This window comes from Nelusetta ayraudi, unplaced genomic scaffold, assembly GCF_046127955.1.
Source record: "Nelusetta ayraudi isolate G7.1 ecotype Tasmania unplaced genomic scaffold, CSIRO-AGI_Nayr_v1 ptg000008l, whole genome shotgun sequence".
Classification (NCBI taxonomy): Eukaryota; Metazoa; Chordata; class Actinopteri; order Tetraodontiformes; family Monacanthidae; genus Nelusetta; species Nelusetta ayraudi.
The window spans coordinates 4301928-4320994 of NW_027466058.1; the positions used below are offsets into that span (position 1 = coordinate 4301928).

Consider the following 19067-nt stretch of genomic DNA (forward strand, 5'->3'; position numbering starts at 1 on the left):
TTTCCGACGTCACACTAACGTCCCACGGAGGCGGGGCTGCGATCCTGTGGAAAATTCAGCTCCAAAATACAATAAATCATAGCTTTTCCTCTAACTCTAATGTATTTATTTATTTAGTTAGTTAGTTAGTTGGGGAAGGAGTGGGAGGCTCTAATTAATCCATGGGGGTGCGATGTTAACATACATTGTGTTAAATGTATTTTAACACACAACTTTATGTGATCAATCGTCATCACGCTTTCTAGACACATATGAACTTCTACCAAGTGGTCAACACCATCCAACGTGCCATAATGTCTGCGTCTTTCAAATAGGCTTTTTAAACCAAAGTAAACCCCCTGATCTTGACAACTACGCCATCTAGCGGCCAATTTGTGCACTTTTTTTGTTGTGACGTGTAGCTCCCGTAGTGTTGAAATGGAATGAAACAAAAAGCAGTCTGACCTTATGGCCTTAAGGCAATCAAAGGGACGCCCACAATAAAATTTTATTAACAAGATTGACAAAGTGCATTTTTTCCCCACACAAAAAGACAGTTGGCACATAGCACTGTATTATTCTGAATTCTATATAAAGACAAATTGGTAAAAACTGGTTGTTGAAACTGGTGGTTGAGATTGAGATTGAAACCAAAAAGAATGACACATGAAAGCACAAAGAATGATACACAAAACAGAAGCATGCTCAGTGCTAGAAAAACACATTTCAACATTTAAGAAACTTACTGAGACAAAGTACTATTAACTAAACATGACATAAAAACTCTTAAAACTCCACCTTAAAAACTCCACAAAAACTAGCCCTCCTGTTTCAGGTGATGGCTTTCTATTGTCATCACATTCATCCTTACACCTGTGCCTGAGTCTCTGCTATTGGTTGCAAAGCTCCTCTTCATTGCATTTCTTTTACAACGGTTGTCCAGGCAGTAAACACTGATCTTCCCTCTACTGCATCCCAAGGTGCTCAAACAATGACATGCATCCTTTCTGAAGGCCCTGGTGAATATGGCATAGAGGAAAGGATTGGCGCAAGAGTTGATGGGGAAGAAGAGGACCAGGAGGATTTTGGAGTTGGTGACGGTGATGAGAGGGACCTTGAACGCAGCGGAGATGGCAAAGAAGGAGATGGGAGCCATGCAGAGGAAGTCGGTGAATATGAGCACAGCCATGCGCTTGGCGATCTTGGTGTCGGCGCTCCTCCGGGGGAACTCTGGGTTCTTCAGTGCCAGATATATCAGCACATAGCAAATGCACACGACGATGAAGGCGCCCACGTTGAAGAGGAGGATGATTATGATGAAAACCTGCGCCGGGGGAGTGTCTATATCCATGGGCAAGCACACGCTGACTTTGGCGTAACTGCTCACGCCAGCGAGGGGCAGCGCGCCCATCCCCAGGCACGCCAGCCAACCTGCCGCCATAACAGCGGCTGCCTGCCTGAGCCCCATGCGGCGCTCCACCTGCATGGCGTTGGTGATGGTGTGCCAGCGTTCCACGGTGATGGCGGAGAGAGTGTAGACCGAAAGCTCGCCGCCAAACACGGACAGGAAGCCTGCGACGCTGCAGCCAGGCCCCGTCTGCCACTCGATGGCATAGTGGCTGTAGCGGCCGTGTGTGCGCAGGTCAACTGTAGCGATCATCAAGAGGTAGATGCCAATGCACAGGTCCGCGAAAGCCAGGTGGCATATGAGGAAGCGGGGCACCATCAGCTTCCGGCTGGTGAGCGAGACCACGAGGACTGTCAGGTTGCCCATGATGGCCAGTATGCCAATAAACCAAATGGCCACTCTGAGGAAACTGAAACCTGCGATGTCCTCGCAGGGATTAAAGGCGTCCGCCTCAGGCGTGCAAACCAACTTTGGTCGAGACTGACAGGGGTCTAGTTCTGGATAGTGGAAATTCACATCTCCGAAGCCGTCGTTGCCCGTTAGCAGGTCGACATCTGAGAAAAACAATGTATCCTGGGTGAGAATGGAGTCTGATGAGCCTCCAATCACACGCTGAACTCTGCTTTTGAACAGAAGATAGAAAGGAGTTTTGTTTGTGGAACTGAAGGACATGGATTAAAAAAAAAAAAAGACTTCATCAGTAGCACAAGAGTCTATATAATCAATTGAATTATTCTTATTTATTTTTATGAGCATAACAATACTTAATTCATAAGTATGCAAGGAATTATAACAGATTTACCCAGCTGATGCATCACTCTCATCACAGTATGTGGAGTCATTGTTGCCTGCAGGATGATTGCCAATATCCCTGAAGTGCAAGTAGGGAAAATAATCAGTAAGCAACATTTGCTCAGTATAATGCTAACAACCAAAGGAGCAGCACTGATTCAATACTCATCATGACATACATCAATTCTTTCATTCTATACCAACACATGCAAGGCCTTTGACTCGACCATACTTCCAATAACTCTCTGTCACCTGCTATGAATCTGGATGATTGTGGCTACCTGTGGTGGGTATTCCAGCTCAGCAGGGCACAGCAGTGACTGTTGTAGGTGAGGTGGGCCTCTCGCAGGCTCCACAGTCCCTGCAGGGGAGGAAGGCGCTTCAAGGTGTACATGGACTGAGCCAACAGCACCAGAACTGACTCCAGACCCTGAGCTGGTAGTTTGGTGAGAGCTGTGGCAGACACGTCCCTGCAATAGAAATCACAGACTTCCAATGCTTTATGTACGATGCATGGATTTATGACATCACGTAATATATTATGCTAAGAAGGCCATATTAAAGTACATATTTCTTGTCTCAATTTTTTTCTCATCTCTTCTACGAAGCTACATTAAATAATATATTGCTATTAAATTACCAGTTTCAACATTAGTCGTAAGCATTAATTAAGTGGCTCTATAGCAGTGCCACCTAATACAGAGAAACACTGTTGGCATAGGGCCTTATATATCATTACTATGATAAAATGTATCGACCCAGAACCTAAGTAATATACCAGTCAAGAAAAAATAATATTTGTGTGGTCCTTTCTGACAAAATTGCCAAAATTGCCAATAAAGACAAGAAGATAACTTTGTACGACGTGACATTAAAGAGGGTTTAAAAATATCACTTACAAGACTCCGGGACCTGTGGCTCCCTCGAAAGCATCTCTGTGGATCATTCTCAGGTTTCGATTATTCTTTAACACACTAAAGCAGATATAAAAGGAGTCATGAGTCGCAAGTTTACTGGCTGATTATCATCAAAACAACAACTGGGGAATGCGGGAAAATACAGCTTATCTATCTTTGTAGCGTTAAAAGCGTGGTTGTGGATCTCTCTGATGCCGTTGTTGTACATGTTCCTGCAATCAGTCACGACATTTGTGTTAGTGAAGGAGGTAAATTTGGGCCAGGCAACATTTGCGACAGCAGTTGTAAAACACTTATCTTACATAGTAACGTATTCTTTTGTCAGTCCGATGAAGGCATTTGAAGGTATTTCTGGTAGATACAAATTGTCACAGATGTCCCTGAAACAGCATAGCCATAGTATTGTGTTCCTGGTCACCTCATGTGCTTATTTGTTTATGATGACACCCTAAAACTTAACATACTCACAAAATAAACTCTAGTTCAATAGAGTTGATCGAGGTAAGGTCAGGAAAATCCATTATGCCAGTATTTGAGATGCTCCTGTTAATGCAAAAGGAAGCCTGTTGAGTCCTATGGTGTTACTTTGAATGTTAAAAAGTAAATAAAGTGCTTTTTTTTTTTAAGTGACTTCATAGAATGTTTACTGATTAGATGGCAGCAGAAGAAACAGGCTTTTCTAATATGTATCTTAAATAGCCTCAAGAAAAAAGTATTACTACTGTATAGTCGAGGTGTCTCACAAGTAACGTAGCTTTGGAAGGTTGTTAAACGCACTTCTGCCGATGTGGACCAGACTCCTGGTATTCTGTATTGATCTGCAAGCCAGCATGAAAAATTAGGTGAAACTTAAATCTGATTCGATTTCAGTGGTTTTCCCAAAATCTCAGTTACATAAGTTAAACCACTTACATTTCGAAGAGGCTGGGTAGGTCATTGATTGCTAGCGTTTGAATGGTTTGCAGGGTCACACTCTGAGAGATCTCACTGTCAAGCAGACGGAACAGAGAATAAACAGTTTTCGTCAGGTCCACTGTTAGATGCCACAAATAACCACCTATAGATGAGCAAAGAAAGTTAATACCTACATCCTCTGCACTCCTTTTAAACCATCAAATGAACGGCTTGAAAGTATCTTGAAAGATAAGTGGTACAGAAACCTGGGAAGGAAGCACAGAGAGGCTGCCTCAAGTCAACAAAAATAAGAAGAAATAAAAACACTGGATATTTTTATCCAGTTTTGTGCATGTGTGTGTGTGTGTGTGTGTGTGTGTGTGTGTGTGTGTAAGGATGTCGGTGCTCTTTGTACATGTATGGTGCTGCTGGCCTTCATTGGACACTTATCAGAGGAGACACAAGGCTGTGCGATATATGAGAGCAGAGGTCAAGATTTCCCACCATTAAGGTTTTCTGATAGTTCGGTACGTTGTGACGCCCCCAGTCCTTCCAAGGAGAACAGACAGCGTACCTGACCCCGTTAGAGCAACTTGACATTTCCTCCATTGCTAATTAAGATGAGCACATGCAGCGTCCCCATTTCTCGGCAAGAGGCTGTCATGGTCCTGGGTTGTGTTTTTGTTACGTGATTTGAAGCATGGAATCGTCTCTGCCTGATATTGTTCGGTCGTGTGCATTTGCTCTGCTTCAATTTTGTCATTTGTCATTGATGGTGAGTTCCCAGATGACCTTAAATGATTTTGATGCAAAGCAATAAAACGTCATAATGTGGACACAAATGCAAAACGCAAAATCGATGACAAAGGTTTTCATGCTTCAGAACTTTACACATCACTTAGAAAACCACTCTGTGTAACCAGTGGCCACTTGTTGACTGAGGCTCGCAATTAGCCTTTTGAAATTAAATGCTTTTGAGTCTATAGCAAGAACATCAAAATATGGACATTTAACACAGGGAGTTTAACCTACAGGAAATGCAGATGGAGGCATACCACATCCAAAATCTCCATCAGTTCTATTAACGCAGATAGTTCTAAAGCACAGACTACAATTGCGAGTGACTTGTCTTGTGTTTTTGAGTAAAGTGTAACAGTTATAAATAAAAACAGCAATAAATAATAAATCCACTAATACAATACATACTTCATATATAACATCAGCTAGGACCTGTGGGTTTATTTAAACTAACGTGACTATAAATGCTCTATTATTAACCAAGTCGGTGCGCTATAGTAGCTCTACGCTTGGTGCGTAAAAGCGCACCGAGTCTTCCTCCCGCGTAACAATGCGACTTGCACGACACTAACACAAGCCAAAGAACTGCGGTGGCATTTTGACTTACAGTCTCTTATCTCTGTGGTCCATCGCCAGTGGCGACCCTTGTGTCACGTTGTTGCACCTGATAGTGTCGGAGAAACAGCGGCATACACGAGGGCAGACGAACGCCGAGGCGCACTGGGTTCCGTGTAAGAGCGAAACGGCGAGGAAAAGCAGCGCAGTCGACGACGTCCACATTGTTGTCCGTGTCCGCATAGCAGGAGCCGGGAGCCTGGCGGGTGGGTAACGATGTTTGGCCCTTCCTTTCACTCTCATTTGCTGTTATAGATGGCCGTCATCCGGCGGTGGAAGGTGAAACCCAGAGACACCCACCACCCCAAGGAGATTTCAATAAAATAACAATAATAATCATTTGAACACAAAACCTATGCCTCAGATTGCATTAACATTACAACCAAATCACATAACACTCCAATCAGTATAAACCATACAAAAAGATTACATGGGGGGGAAAACTGATTGAGATTCAAGGACATGACATTCAAGGCCTTAGTATTCTTTGCATCCTTCTGGGAGTTCAATTATTTTGAAGCCAACACAATGAGGCAGGGTGCTGATATGTTTGCTCCCAAGATGTCCACAAGAAATGTAGAAATGCTGATAACAAAAGGCAAATCCAATCCTCTTTTTTGTTTTTAAAGCCTTTGTTATTAAAAAAAAAAAAGAGAGAGAGAGAGAGAGAGAGAGAAAGAGAGAGAGAGAGAGAGAGAGAGAGAAATATCTCACTGCTATGGGATTTGAGTGTTACATTTGTAGATACTGTTCAACATTTCTCATGAACCCATTGACAACTGCATTTACCTTTATGTTCTGTGCACTGTCAACTTTATGATGTGCAATCATTTCCCTCTTTCATGCAGCAAGTGTCCAATGCACTTTCTACATCACTAACATTTAATACAAACAGCCAATGATATCATCATAATAGGAAATTACATGGAGTCTCCTATTGCTCTGACAGAGTAGACAGGCAGTGGTGCAGCTCCTAATGCTGAAACATAATTCTGTCCCTGAGGTATGTAGTCATAATGCATTTTTGCAGAAGATTCTTTAATGTTAGGCAGTATTGTTTGTGCTTATATTTCTAAATGGTTCTTTAAGTCTAAAGAGGGAATGCACTAGTTGTTCTTGAACAACATGCTGTGTCTTTAAACACTAAGCTACCCTGAGAGTCGGTGTTTCATTTGTGGCTCTTTCCTTTTAAAGAGGCTTGCTAACTGTGAATGTAAATTGTGTGTGTATGCAACAAATGTTTTACTGTTATTATTATTATAATTATTATTATTATTATTTTACTAGTGCACAAAACCAGCTAAATCACTGCTCCTTGTGAGGACACTGTGACTGAAGGCCAAAAAGTCTAGATTTCCTGTATCTTCTCATTGCCGCCTACGTTCTTTAGAAAGACGAGTCGATTTGTAACCTTGACTGGAAAAATGTTTAAAACAGTGCCTACAATTTTAAACGAGCCAGGAAACTTTGGGTAAAAAGAAAGAGGTGTCACAAACATAAATGTTATTTCCAACAGAGGATTATTCTAACTTTTAAATAAACGTTTCACGTGCCTAATGTTACAAGTATGTAATTGGGAATGTTAAAATTATGTTTGGAATTCGATAAAATTTGGAAATAGATATGCTGCTCATATTACCATGCATGGCCACGGACAGCTCGAAGTTGTTTACATTTAATCCCACTAGATGGCGACATATAAACAGGAAAAACAACGGTTAGTGTAAGTAGAAAAAGTTGGTTCGTGGGAAAAGTGGGGGGGTTGATTATTTTGAGCCTTTCAAAAAAAAAAAAAAAAGGCAAATACTGAAAAGGATTGGGGCCACAAGAAGAGGAAAAATATTAAGATAGAATATTGTGGACCTAAAAAAAAAAAAAAAGTTAAAAAAAAAAAAAAAATGCCACTAGGGGCATTACCTGTTGACCACGGCACGAGAACTTTGAAATGTTCGACTTATAGCAAATCGATATCATATCAAATACTAGCCCAGAGTTTTACTTTTTCATTTGCGCAATAAATCGTTTGACCCCTTGATTGTGTAATTTACAATTGTGCATGAAGTCAGCAATAACTCACAGGAAGTTATTTTGTAAAAGTGCCTCGCTAACGTTGATCTGCTGTCTGCTATTGACACGCCTCCCCGGCTGCTATGCTATTCACTGGTTCCATGCAAACTGATTCCAAGTCAGCGCTTGCAGAGAAGCCGTAAAGCCTGCGCACAGAGAGAGCCAGGAAGTCTAAATTGCCATTACTGCGATCAGAGCTTGTTGACATAACCACATACGCAGAGACCAAAACGTAGAAACCCGGATCGCTCCGACCACACAGCGCAAGCGATGGACAAGCTTCGTAGGGTTTTAAGCGGCCGAGAAGACAACGAAGAATTGGGTCTCACTTCACAGGTAGCGTATCACCTCATGACAGCAGCGTCAACTGTCCCGGGACTGCTAATGCTAACGTCACGTCAAGGCGTAAACGAAGAGTCCCCCGTGTTTTATACAAGTGAAACGTGTTTGTGCCTAGATTACCAGCAGCGGCAATGATTTGCCGGTTGTTACTGTTTTTGTTTTGTTTTTAGGTTCAAGCTAGGAGCTTTGTGAATGTCTGTTGTGAACCACAGTTGCGTAGCATTCCGTTGACGTTCGGGTACTGAAGCTAACAGAAGCGTCCGTGCTCTATGTTTTCTGTTTCTAATGTCAACTGTCGTCAACATGTGTTACATTGAACATTTTCTATATGTACAATTCTTTACACGCATTCGCAAGAAGGAGGAACTGAGGTAAGGTTGTGCTACTTGTTGCGCAGGACAGCTTTGTGTTACAGTTGCATTCTGCAACTGCATTTTCACCATTTAACCCCCCCGCTGTCAATGGCTTATTCATTGTGCTTGCCTAGTTCTCTGCTATGAGTGTTGTGGTATACTGCAACTTTGAACCGCAGAACGGTGCTGCGTCTGCGCAGTTAAAGTCACAAACAATCTTTGTAGTTTGCTACCAGTGAGTGACATGAATGAGAAACCCTTTAGTCGGAAGCTTGTTGCTTTTTCGGTTACTCGTGACGTGTGTCTTGTGACATCCTGCCTTTGTTCCCGCCAGGTCCTGGACGCCTCGTCACTCAGCTTCAGCACCAGGGTGAAGTGGTTCTGCATATGTTTTGGTGCAGGCATCCTGTTTTCAATACTCGTGAGTGCCCCCCTCTCCCCCCGCCTTTTACTTTGAAATGTCACCTTTTGCAACACTGGCATTGATCCGACAAATGGAATGCATGCGTGCAACACCCTGTGCATTGAGCATCGTGATCCAAGTTAGTTTTTGCTGGTTGTTTGACTGCAGTTAGTTAATCTCGGCGCTCTTGCTAACCAAGATCTACAGTAAATGCCAGAGAAGCGCTAAAAGCTTCTGTTTGTGGTTTGCACTTCGAGCGACAGGACGCCTGCACTAGTTTACACTTTGAAGCCACTCTGCTGTCAAGATCCTCCCCGATTGAGCTCCTGCACGACCAGTTTGTCAAAAAGGATTCTGAAATTCCTGCACTGTCGAACTTTACGTCTAATCCACAATCTAGTTTATATTTATTTTCCAGAATTTCCTCTTATTCTGTCAAGTACAGTTTTCTAAAGCCATCACATCACCAAATATTTGTCTAGTCTTTCTATCACATGATCCTCTATACATTGTGTTTTTGTTGTTTTATTTATTCTCTCTAAAGTCACCAAAACATTCAGTATTTTCTGTAAATAATAGAAGCGCTGTCTCAGGTGATCATAAGAAATCTTGCGTGTTTTGACCTATAATCTTCCCGTTAAGACACTTCCAGACCCTCCGGTTTGCTTTTATACATTTTAAACGAAAAACGTAGGAGAACCTTGAATAAACATTGAATATTAATGCTCAAGAAGAGTATACTTCTGTTTTATTAATTAGAATTTAATACGATTTACATCATAGAAACTATATGTTGCTTTCTTTCCAGGGGTCAGCTTTGCTCTTCCTTCCAAATGGCTTGAAGCTCTTTGCCGTCTTCTACACGCTAGGGAATATTACAGCTCTTGCAAGGTAAGAAAAAAGAAAAATCCTATTTTCAGTCTAGTCTAGTGCATTCCAGAGATTAATGATAATGCAACAACCCAACACATTCTCGAGTTACTCTTTTGATTTCTGTAAATGTCTCTCTCTCTCAAAAAATAGCACATTACCACAGCAAAGTTCTTTCCAAACACAGGTTTACTGGTTGAACAAAAAGCCCCAGCAATTAATTGGATTAGTTGTAATGCAGTTACACACATGCTGCAATGTTATTCCAGCCTGCTTCAGCCTGTTATCCTGACAGCGGTGCCGCTGACAATAAAAAAAAAAAATTAAAAAAAATCTCAACCTGCGATCTTGGCATGTTGTTGCAGTGTAAGTGTATGCAGTTCAGTGGCCCCAGCGGTAGGACTGTCGCCTCACTGCAGGAAGGTCAAGACTGTAAACACGTGTCAAATTAATTCTCCCGCCCGTGCCCTTGACCAATGCACACGCTAAGAATTGGAGTTGGTCCCCAAGCGCATCAACATGGGCGCCCGCTGCTGCTCAGATGGGAAGCAGAAAAGTAATTTCTCCTTCAAAATGTTCATTGCAACGAAACTCCACTTACATGAAATCAGCCTTTAGATATGCTGATTTTGCACATTCTCTTATGATTCAGTTTAATGCTCTCAAATTTGATTGGTCATCTTGAAGGTCTCCACAAGCTGGTTGGTTGGGTGCTGTATATTTACACCAGTGTAGTTTACCAGTTAAATAAGACTAGATATCAGTGGCCTGTCTTGTTTCCGTCTTCATGGATTATTCAATCCTGGAAAATCCAGGGTTTTGCTGGTTTTGACTCCTTGACAGGCAGCAAAGCATTGATGAGGGTTTTTTTTTTCTTTGCCAGACAAAGCTGTCTCTATTTCAGGTATCACGTATCCAGGAGGTTTACATGTGCTAAGAAAACGAGGCCTCCTTTGGGCGTTCACAGTCCACATAACCGATCGGAACTGAAAGCGTGTCATGTTCTAGGAATCCCAGACGGTTCTCACCTTCATGTGATAAAGACTAGAGGATCTCACAGCAGTGTGTTTACAAGTGCGAGTCAGTCGTGAGGAAGTTGGAAACGAATACGTACAAAAGCATTTTCTTCATTAGTCATAACTGATAATAATAACTGATAATAAACATTGCGCCGCTTGAAAATAACTTGGTTAAACCAAGCGGCCAGTTTTCAGTCGAGCCTGCGTTTGATGCCTCCACACATTCCCCACGTGCGACATCGCTGCATTGATTATCACTGGTGTAAAGACGGCATCGCCCTCATGCCTGATCGGCTCTGGCACACTGATATCACGAGGGGGAGCCGTAGCTGAGCAGTCGGGGGAGGAGGGACGCATCAATCCCTTGCCTTGGAGCAGAGCGGAGAGGAGCCTGCGTCAACGCGGACGGCTCTCGTGTCTCACCGAGCAGATGTGACACTACGCACACTTCTCCCTCTACCCACTCAGCGCTGCCGAGCCCGGAGCTGTGTGCCTCATCAGCCGGGGAGAGCCTTTTGTCCCGTCGCTGACGTCACGCATGCATCATGTAGGAGGTTTACAGTGTGTCATTATGGCACCGGACATGAAATATTTACCCCGGCCGGCAGTAATTGCATTTTACGGTGGAGACTTAATTAAGTTGGCTAGACGGTGAGGATGCCGCTGATTAAATATCGTCATGTGTATTTACATGCCTTTTAAAGGCCCTGTCCGCTATTAACCAGAGTGTGTGCTCAATTTGTTTGAGTTTCAATCCAAATTAATGGAAATATTTGGAAAATTGCGAACGTGGTGTGACAGCCTCAGGTTTTTCTCGTGTGAAATTTGCAAACAATGGCTTTTCAGAAAAGGGGTTAAAAAAGGCTTTGTTTTGTTTTTCAAAATGTTGCGTTTAGAAGTCAGTCTGGTTAAGACAAATATAGCAACAGTCATGTCATGATCGGAAAGGTTACAGCAATCATTTAATTCCTTCGTTTTGGAGATTTGAGTCTTTCAGTGACTGTTGCACAAAACTAACTGGCGTCTCAATTTCTTTTAACTTGAAGCACCTGCTTCCTCATGGGTCCACTGAAACAGCTGAAGCGCATGTTCGAGCCGACCAGACTGATAGCCACCATCGTTATGCTGGTACGTGTGTTCCTTTAATTATTGACCTGACATTATTACACCAGAGATAACTAAATGCCATCTTATTTTACCAGCTCTGCCTCGCCTTAACACTTTGTGCTGTGTTTTGGGTGAGTACTTTGCAGTAAGCTAGCTCCACGTTCTTTTCTCGCTGTTGTTTTTCTTTGTCAAACTAACTGTGTTTCTTTTCTTTTTTTTCCCCCCAGTGGAATAAAAAAGGACTGGCGATCATCTTCTGCGTCATGCAGTTTTTGGCGATGACGTGGTGAGTGTGACAGGATGACTTGAAGCTCAGTCGCCAGTGAATAAGCTCCCACCCACCCCTCACCCGGACACAGCCGTCTGTCCAGAGCAGAGAATTTGCTGCAGCCACTTCGGCTCACAAGCAAATGTCCACCAGTAGAGAAAATTCTTCCACATATAAATGTTCCAAAAAAAAAAAAAAAAAAAAAAAATTGCACGCAACCGTTATTGATTATACCATCTACCTGGAGCTTTTGTTTGTCTTTGACTTAGAATATACTCTCTAAATATAAGAAGAAAACTTGGATCGATTTGCCCCGGCTCCCACGTGCAGTCAGTGGCATCTTCCTGTTTGGTGACTCATAGCTGAAGGAAAGTGGTACGTTGGTTGTCAGGCAGCCGAGTAGATCTCTATATTTTTGGCCTGAGAAGGAGCAGGCTCGGCTTGGATCACACGAGGTGGGCAGGCGCTTCAGCAAAGGCAGCAGTGTGCTTTGCAAAGAAAATCACTGTTCTTTGCCCTTTGCTAGGTTGGTGTTTGAACCATTTATGTTGATTTAAATAATAGGTGTTATTCTTTTTGACACAGGGGTTGCCTTCTCTTTATATTTACCACTGGGTGACAGTTTCCTTGTTGCTCCTGCGTGAAAGTGTTACTCAGCTGTGTTCGGGTGCAATTGAATCGAAGCGTCGGCCTCGAGCGGAAGTGGGATCGGCGGTGCCTTTTTATATGCTTTGCTACCAGGTGCCTCTGTTAAATTTGGCATGAATGTAGTCGAGGGAAGAGAATATTAACAGTCAGTGCGTTTACATGACACTGAAGGAAACGGAATTATCGCCTTAGTCCGACTGTGATTGGACAACTGAAGTGCATGTAAACGCGTTAGCCCGACTAAGACGGAGAACTTGAGGAGGTCTTCGAAGGTTGCCGTCAGACCGCCGAGCGACGTCAAGCAGACATGTCGGCGCTTGCACGTTCATTAAATTGAACATATTTGCGCAGAGCCAACAAAAGGCTTCCTGTAATGGTCATGGGAACCGGCGGTCAGCAAGGGGGGGGCGAACGGACCTCCCCCAGCCTCGTCTCTCTCAGCGTTCACTTCCTGCCCGCCGGCAGCCCCTCGCCATGGCGATCACGAGACGCACATCTCCAGTTTATTTTTAACCCAGGAGGCGGGGAGGCTCGGGGGTGCACGTGCACGCCGACGTCTGCGGTGCCGTGAGAAAACACGGCAGCGTGCAAGGCAGCGGGCGCGAATCCAATTGAGCGGGCTCGGCGCGCCGGCGAGATGGTGCGAGTCACCGCCGGGCGCAGCGGGGGAGTGAGCGGCCGACCAGAACAGCGCTGACAACTTCTACTCCATTAGTTTACGCTCGGCCCGGCCTTGAAAAATGCAGCCGGATTTGGCGTAGCAAAAATGTGGGCTCGGTTTGATGATTCAACCGCTCGGACCGAATTCCTCACCTGATGATGCGTGATGATGGGTAACTCTGTGTGCCAAACTGGAGTTGCAATTGCTTTCCCCAGTCTTAAGAGTGTGTTTTTTGTTTGTGCTTCATGTTTGGCCGGCAAGCCGCCTGCGGTCGTCAGCGCAAAGATTACACCCCTCCGATTCATTTTCAATTAGTGATTTGTTTAATCCCCCCCGAGCTGCATCCGAGGGCCTGGCTGCTGCGGTTAATGCTCTGCGGAGTTTAACACACACATTTTAGGGCTTTGATTGTTTTTCTTGTTTTGTTTATTCACGTCTCGCTATTAGCTTCACAGTCTGTTGCAACCCCAGTTAACACTTATGGCCTTTTTTGGTTTTAAGTGTGGTGTAATTGACAACATATATTTACCGGTTTCAGGATTTTTTGTTATCCATCCCACTCAGCACATTTAGCCCTCTGTCTGCTACGTGTTTAGAAGGGGATATAAACAAGGCGGCCACGAGGCAGTCAGGGCAGTGCCAACAGCTGGCTGCCACCTTTCATTAAATGAATCGCAATTAATTGAACATTTTTTACACTGTTTTTTTTTTTTTTTTTTAAATTAAATGGTGTGGTGTATGCCTGTATACCTAAAAAAAAAAGTTACTTTTAAACAATTAAAAAAAAAAAAAAAAAAAGAAAGAAATGTGATCCATTAGACGTCAACTTGAAGTCAGTATCAATGATTAGGGTGATTTTACTGTTCTCTAATGAAAAATCGGGTCACATTGGACCCTCAACATTATTTAAGTGTTGAATAATGTGTTCCTCACACATTTTGCATTGTGAAATTTAGGTTATCAGGAAAACGACGCTTATCAATTAATCGTTGATCGAGCGATAAGGTTGGTCAACTAACGACTAATGAATTAATCGACCATTTGCCTCCCTCGTTGTTGTTATTAGAACACTTTGTGGTAAGATGAGAGTTGGCAACTTGAAGTCCCTGTCCACTAATCCCGGTCTTTGTTTTTGTTTTTTTCAGGTATAGCATTTCTTACATTCCATTTGCCAGGTAAGACAACACCATTGTGGATTATGTGATTCGTTTCATTGACTGTATGTTTCCATTCATCTGCTCTGCATACTGCGCTACAGTCCCTGCTTCATGATTACAGTCTTTTCAAAAGACCACCTTTGACTTGAAACATTTCTGGAAAAAACAAAACAAAACAGGAGCTTTCAAAATAAATATAAGATGGCGCTCACGGCTGCTATCAGTATGTTCAGAATTCCCTGTCCAGGCCTCACTGCCACACACAACAAACCAGGGGTGGTGATATATAAGTGACCGTCCAGGAAAAACATGTTTTCATTTGCCCCCAAACACTGTTTACCACCACCATATGGCTGTAATCCCCGGCTCGTGCAGCCACCAACAGTCAAACAAATGGCAGCTTATTGTTGTTTCACACTCCTCACCGCCCGTGTTTTTTTTTTTTTTAATACCCTGTGACGTCATCTGCTTTATCCATAAACATCCAAATGAAATAATTTCCAGAGGAAATAATGCTCTTTCTGACAGATTTACCAAAATATACCCCCCCCCCCCCACAACTGTGTGATGAGCTTATGTTAATCTCTATATGGTTAATGCATAATGGATAATGTTGATTAGATCTGCCCCAAAAAAAAATAAAGCTGTTCAGCATGAAAGATCAGTAGGAAATTCCTCTAGTCACATAACGGTTTCCTGTTTCCCTTTTATTTTATCCGAAATCATTCTGATCACGAGGTTTGTCCTTCAAATTAAAAGCTTTTTTTTTTTTTCTTGGAACAATTCCAATTCCTGTCACCTGAGTGTTTTCCCAGAGACCACTGTGAGGTGTGATGTTCGTCAGTCCATCTGTAAAAAGAGACACACAAAGACACACACACACACGGACGCACACAAACACAAACACACATGCACCCCGAATCCCCCGACCCCACCCCTCCACTAAGTGCCCTGTGTATGTGGGTGACCCTCTAATCTATTCTGACAGCTGAGAGACGTCCCACCCCAAGTCCCACCCTCCCCCAAGCCAAACGCCGAGACAAAGACCCTGCACCCAATAAAACACAAATTCCTTCAGTGGAATGTAACTTTGACTGCCCGCTTTCAGGTCCTCTATGATCATAACAACACGTTTCATTATCTCACTTGGCTCGTGTTCCATATATCCATTTTTTTTTTCAGCAAATGATTTTCTTCCCCCAGTAAGCTCCTTACTTTAATCCATTTTTCATTTAATTTAAATGTGATCATTTAGCCCTCCGTTGTTTTGCCACACCGTCGCAAAAGCGGCAGATTGTTTTGATAAGGTGCCTCCATGCCTTCGAGGGGCACATTAAAAGCAATAAGCCTCCCGTCTCCACCTATTGCGGCTGCGATACCTGGCCAGCCACAACACCACATGGCCAGTTGACCTGATCCCTTAATGTATTTTGCCCCGTTTCCTATTTATAACCCCGCATGCTGCCAGATCATGGTACTAAAACCTGCTGCGTCTGCTCTTCCTGTGTAACCAAAGGGCTTTTACATCCACATCTGATCATGAAATAAGGGCGATCTTATCTTATATACTGATTATTTACTTGTTTGTGTCAGCAGAAGTAGCATCAAGTCTACATATTAAATAATAAAACCCAATAAAAGCCAAACGCCCTCAGTTCTGGTGTGTGTTTCTTTTAATACGGCAGGAAGACAAAGCAAAGCGTTTACAAAAGCCAGTCTCCCGCGTGGCCACCAGGCTCCCCACCTCCCTCTCAGGCTGCTCCTGATCCCCCCTCTCGTCCTCCTTTTAACCTTGACCAGGGTGGGGGGGGGCTTCGAACCTCCTGCATTGAAATGTTTAACCTAGCTGAGGGCGAAGTCTGCATAGCAACACACCATCCGGGATGCTCGCTCTTTGTCAGAGCATCCTGAAGGAGGGAGAGATGGTGAGTGTGGGTGAGTGTGGGTGGGGGGGGGGGGATCCTGTGGTAACCATGGCGATGGCTTGTATTGCATCATCCCTCATCATTGAGCACCTGGAGACAGGGGTTGCCCCCGTCACTTAGAGCGCGTGGTGCTTCCCCGACAAAACACGCTCACTTATTCATGATGAGCCCCACCCCAGATCGATGTGACAAAGGACGGAGGCGCGCTGTTTGTCGCCTTGGATTTTGTACGCACCGCTGGATTTTTGTCTCGTCCTGAACCAAAAAAAAAAAAAAATGAAAGAAATGTAATGTAACGCGACTTCTGCTTTTTGCTCTCTCCTTTGTTCCTGCAGGGACGCTGTGATGAAATGCTTTACAACGTGCGTGTCTTAGGACTCCTCAGTGCACAATTCTGACAGGGGACTGGTCCTATACTATATGCAATCTGCATGAATGGTTTGCTTTGTAAAATACACAACTATGCATTGTGCGTGTAAACTATGCGCCAACATTTGCTTTTGGTCTTTTTTTGTACTGTGAACCCTCCCTTTTTATGTTTCACCAATTCTAATACTATACTCATCTTGTGCCTTGGATTTTAAAGAGACAAATGCTTTACATTCTTAATATATTTAAATATGCTCACTTTTTTTCCTTTGTTTTTTTTTCTCTCGATCAATGTGCAGGGACGTTTGTTTGAAGTTTAGATATGTGTGTACTGTATATTCACCATCATTTACGCTGCAGTTTTCCTTAACACGATGTACAGGTTAGACCCGTTAAGATTTAGACACACCAAACACACCATATATGTATCTTAACCTCTTTTAGGTTTAGATAGCTTTTGAAAAATAACAATTATTGGTGCTCTACCTTCTTAAAAAAAAAAATCATTAAATCATGTGTTGTCTGTGTTAGAGAGACTGTAGAAGAAGAAATGAGGTTTTTAAATTCCATGAGCTAAAATACTGAGATAAATAACTAATGATGCACTGGGTTGTTGATGTCCACATCATTTCCAAGGATTTTCTTTAAAGCAGCTCCTGTCTAGCCTGTGTGTAATTTGTGAATAATTGAACACACCTGACCTCTTTCTACCATCCCCCCCCTCATCAAATTAGCAGTGCCACTCCTTTTTCCTGGTCGGGTTTTCTGCCAGATGTACGTAATAACCCTTTAGCCATGCTTCCGTGAGCATTTCGCCTTCATCATGACCCAATAACCCAGTGTAGCTCGCACCAGGTTCCCCCAATACGTTGCTCTTCAGCGTGGAAGCATTGCCTTTGAGGACGTGGTTGCCATGACAACCTTCTCAGCCTCACAACCTCAACCTTCCCCCAACCCCCGGTGCAAACGCTAGTGTTATCCTGATGAGGAGGTGGGACTGTTTTGCTGATGGAATTTCTGTGAATGATTCTCGGAATGGCGATAGCGAGCTTCCTTCTTTTGATTTTTTTTGGGTTTGTTTGTTCTTTGAACCTGGTGTTATTTATGAAATTTAGATGCAACACATCCCAGACAAACGGCTCATCTGTGTGGCGCACCAAAGGTTTTTTCACATGGTTTAACAAACATTCCCTCAGCTCCTCTGCTCTTGTTGTTTTTCAGACTGAAAATCATCACTTCCGCTAGTGCCGCCCCTTCATAGTTTCATTAGTCGACGCTTGTATAATGTGGCGGGGGATTAGAATGTATCTCCGGTCAGTACTACTTGTTCAACTAGGCAGAGACCCAGCAAATCCTTGAGCTGTTAATCTTTGGGATACAATAATTCTGCAGAATGAAGGGCGCTCCTGTTTTTGTGTTCAGTTTTTGTTTTTCCGTCATTTCTTTCTATTTTTTCCCCCCCTCGCTGTTAAAGTTTGAGGATAACGGGAGGAACCCTGACCCCAGCAATCTGTCAGAGTCCCTCCACTGTTTCTTCCTCATTCCATCTAATCCATTATGTCAGAGGGGGAGAGTCATCCCACGCAACAAGCGCTGAAATTAAACAATTGTGCGTGGCCCCTTCAGCTCAATGATCCATCTCAACTTGTTAAAAAGGAATAAATAACTTGGAATGGCTTCACAGTTTCCTTTCTCTCCTTTTTTAAAAAAAAAAAAACTAATTCCTGCTTTGGTTTGGTGGTACTGTCTACAAAAACTTTTTAGTATGATGTTGTGGTATTCCTCAAAAAACAGTTATTTGTACAAAGCGGTGTCAGAATTAAATTCCACACGTCGAAATACTTAACTGCAGTGAGTCACTCCTCCATTCATTTTCCATACCCGTTTCTTCCCGAGCTCAGGGTCACGGGGGTCTGCTGGAGAGCAGGGTGACACCCTGGACAAGTCGCCAGTTCATCGCAGGGCCTGCAGTGAGTCACTCGTGCTCAAATACAAAATGTTCCTTCGGGCAGAATTTTAAAAAAGTTTAAAAACTAAACATTGAGAGAGTAAGCGAGAAAGCACTGACTGCTTTTCCACTGCTGCCTGTGGGGAGTTAAAATCATAGGACTACATAACTGATCATTGCAGAAATATTGTTGAATCAGCAGATAACTACTTGCATATTACCGTGATGGCTTTCAAAGGTTTAACTGACTCAACTGATGTGTGAGAGAGAATGCAATCAACATTCTGCGGCATCCAATGACAACAAAGCGTATTTCAGACAAAGTTAATCCCTGACTTCATATGTCAGGAAGATGTCTTTCTTATACCAGCTGTGATGCCGAGGTGTCATCATGATCACTCAAACACATCCGCGTTTACGAGTGGGCCTGCTCTTTAATATTCAACTGTATGTTTATAAGTCAGAAATAATGCACATTTATTTAACAAAACAACAAAAGAAATATCACCATGTTGGCCGAAAGAGTT

At 43.2% G+C, this 19067-nt stretch overlaps 2 protein-coding genes across 2 annotated transcripts; one reads left to right on the forward strand and one right to left on the reverse strand.

The window, feature by feature from the left end:
• Positions 1–440: 440 nt before the first annotated feature.
• Positions 441–5697, reverse strand: lhcgr (luteinizing hormone/choriogonadotropin receptor). The gene is made up of 11 exons (XM_076018830.1): positions 5396–5697; positions 4185–4256; positions 4009–4083; positions 3840–3914; positions 3565–3639; positions 3399–3476; positions 3240–3308; positions 3079–3153; positions 2461–2649; positions 2190–2258; positions 441–2009 (listed from the first exon to the last, which is right to left on the reverse strand). The coding sequence occupies exons 1-11, from the start codon at positions 5644–5646 to the stop codon at positions 797–799; spliced, it is 2241 nt and encodes a 746-aa protein (XP_075874945.1). The 5' UTR covers positions 5647–5697; the 3' UTR covers positions 441–796.
• Positions 5698–7587: 1890 nt separating this feature from the next.
• Positions 7588–18269, forward strand: sft2d1 (SFT2 domain containing 1). The gene is made up of 8 exons (XM_076018831.1): positions 7588–7806; positions 8500–8586; positions 9377–9459; positions 11504–11585; positions 11660–11695; positions 11792–11850; positions 14287–14316; positions 16559–18269. Exons 1-8 carry the CDS (start codon positions 7741–7743, stop codon positions 16596–16598), a joined length of 483 nt encoding a protein of 160 aa, XP_075874946.1. The 5' UTR covers positions 7588–7740; the 3' UTR covers positions 16599–18269.
• The last annotated feature ends 798 nt before the right edge of the window (positions 18270–19067 follow it).

Excerpts from the sequence above, each read along its gene's own strand:
- sft2d1 (XM_076018831.1), top strand. The coding sequence starts at position 7,741 with ATGGACAAGCTTCGTAGGGTTTTAAGCGGCCGAGAAGACAACGAAGAA. Across the intron at positions 8,587-9,376 it reads GCATCCTGTTTTCAATACTC|GGGTCAGCTTTGCTCTTCCT; the intron begins GTGAGTGCCCCC and ends CTTTCTTTCCAG. Across the intron at positions 11,851-14,286 it reads CAGTTTTTGGCGATGACGTG|GTATAGCATTTCTTACATTC; the intron begins GTGAGTGTGACA and ends TGTTTTTTTCAG.
- lhcgr (XM_076018830.1), bottom strand. The coding sequence starts at position 5,646 with ATGAGAGTGAAAGGAAGGGCCAAACATCGTTACCCACCCGCCAGGCTC. Across the intron at positions 3,154-3,239 it reads GCTACAAAGATAGATAAGCT|TGTGTTAAAGAATAATCGAA; the intron begins GTATTTTCCCGC and ends TATCTGCTTTAG. Across the intron at positions 2,650-3,078 it reads GCCACAGGTCCCGGAGTCTT|GGACGTGTCTGCCACAGCTC; the intron begins GTAAGTGATATT and ends TTTCTATTGCAG.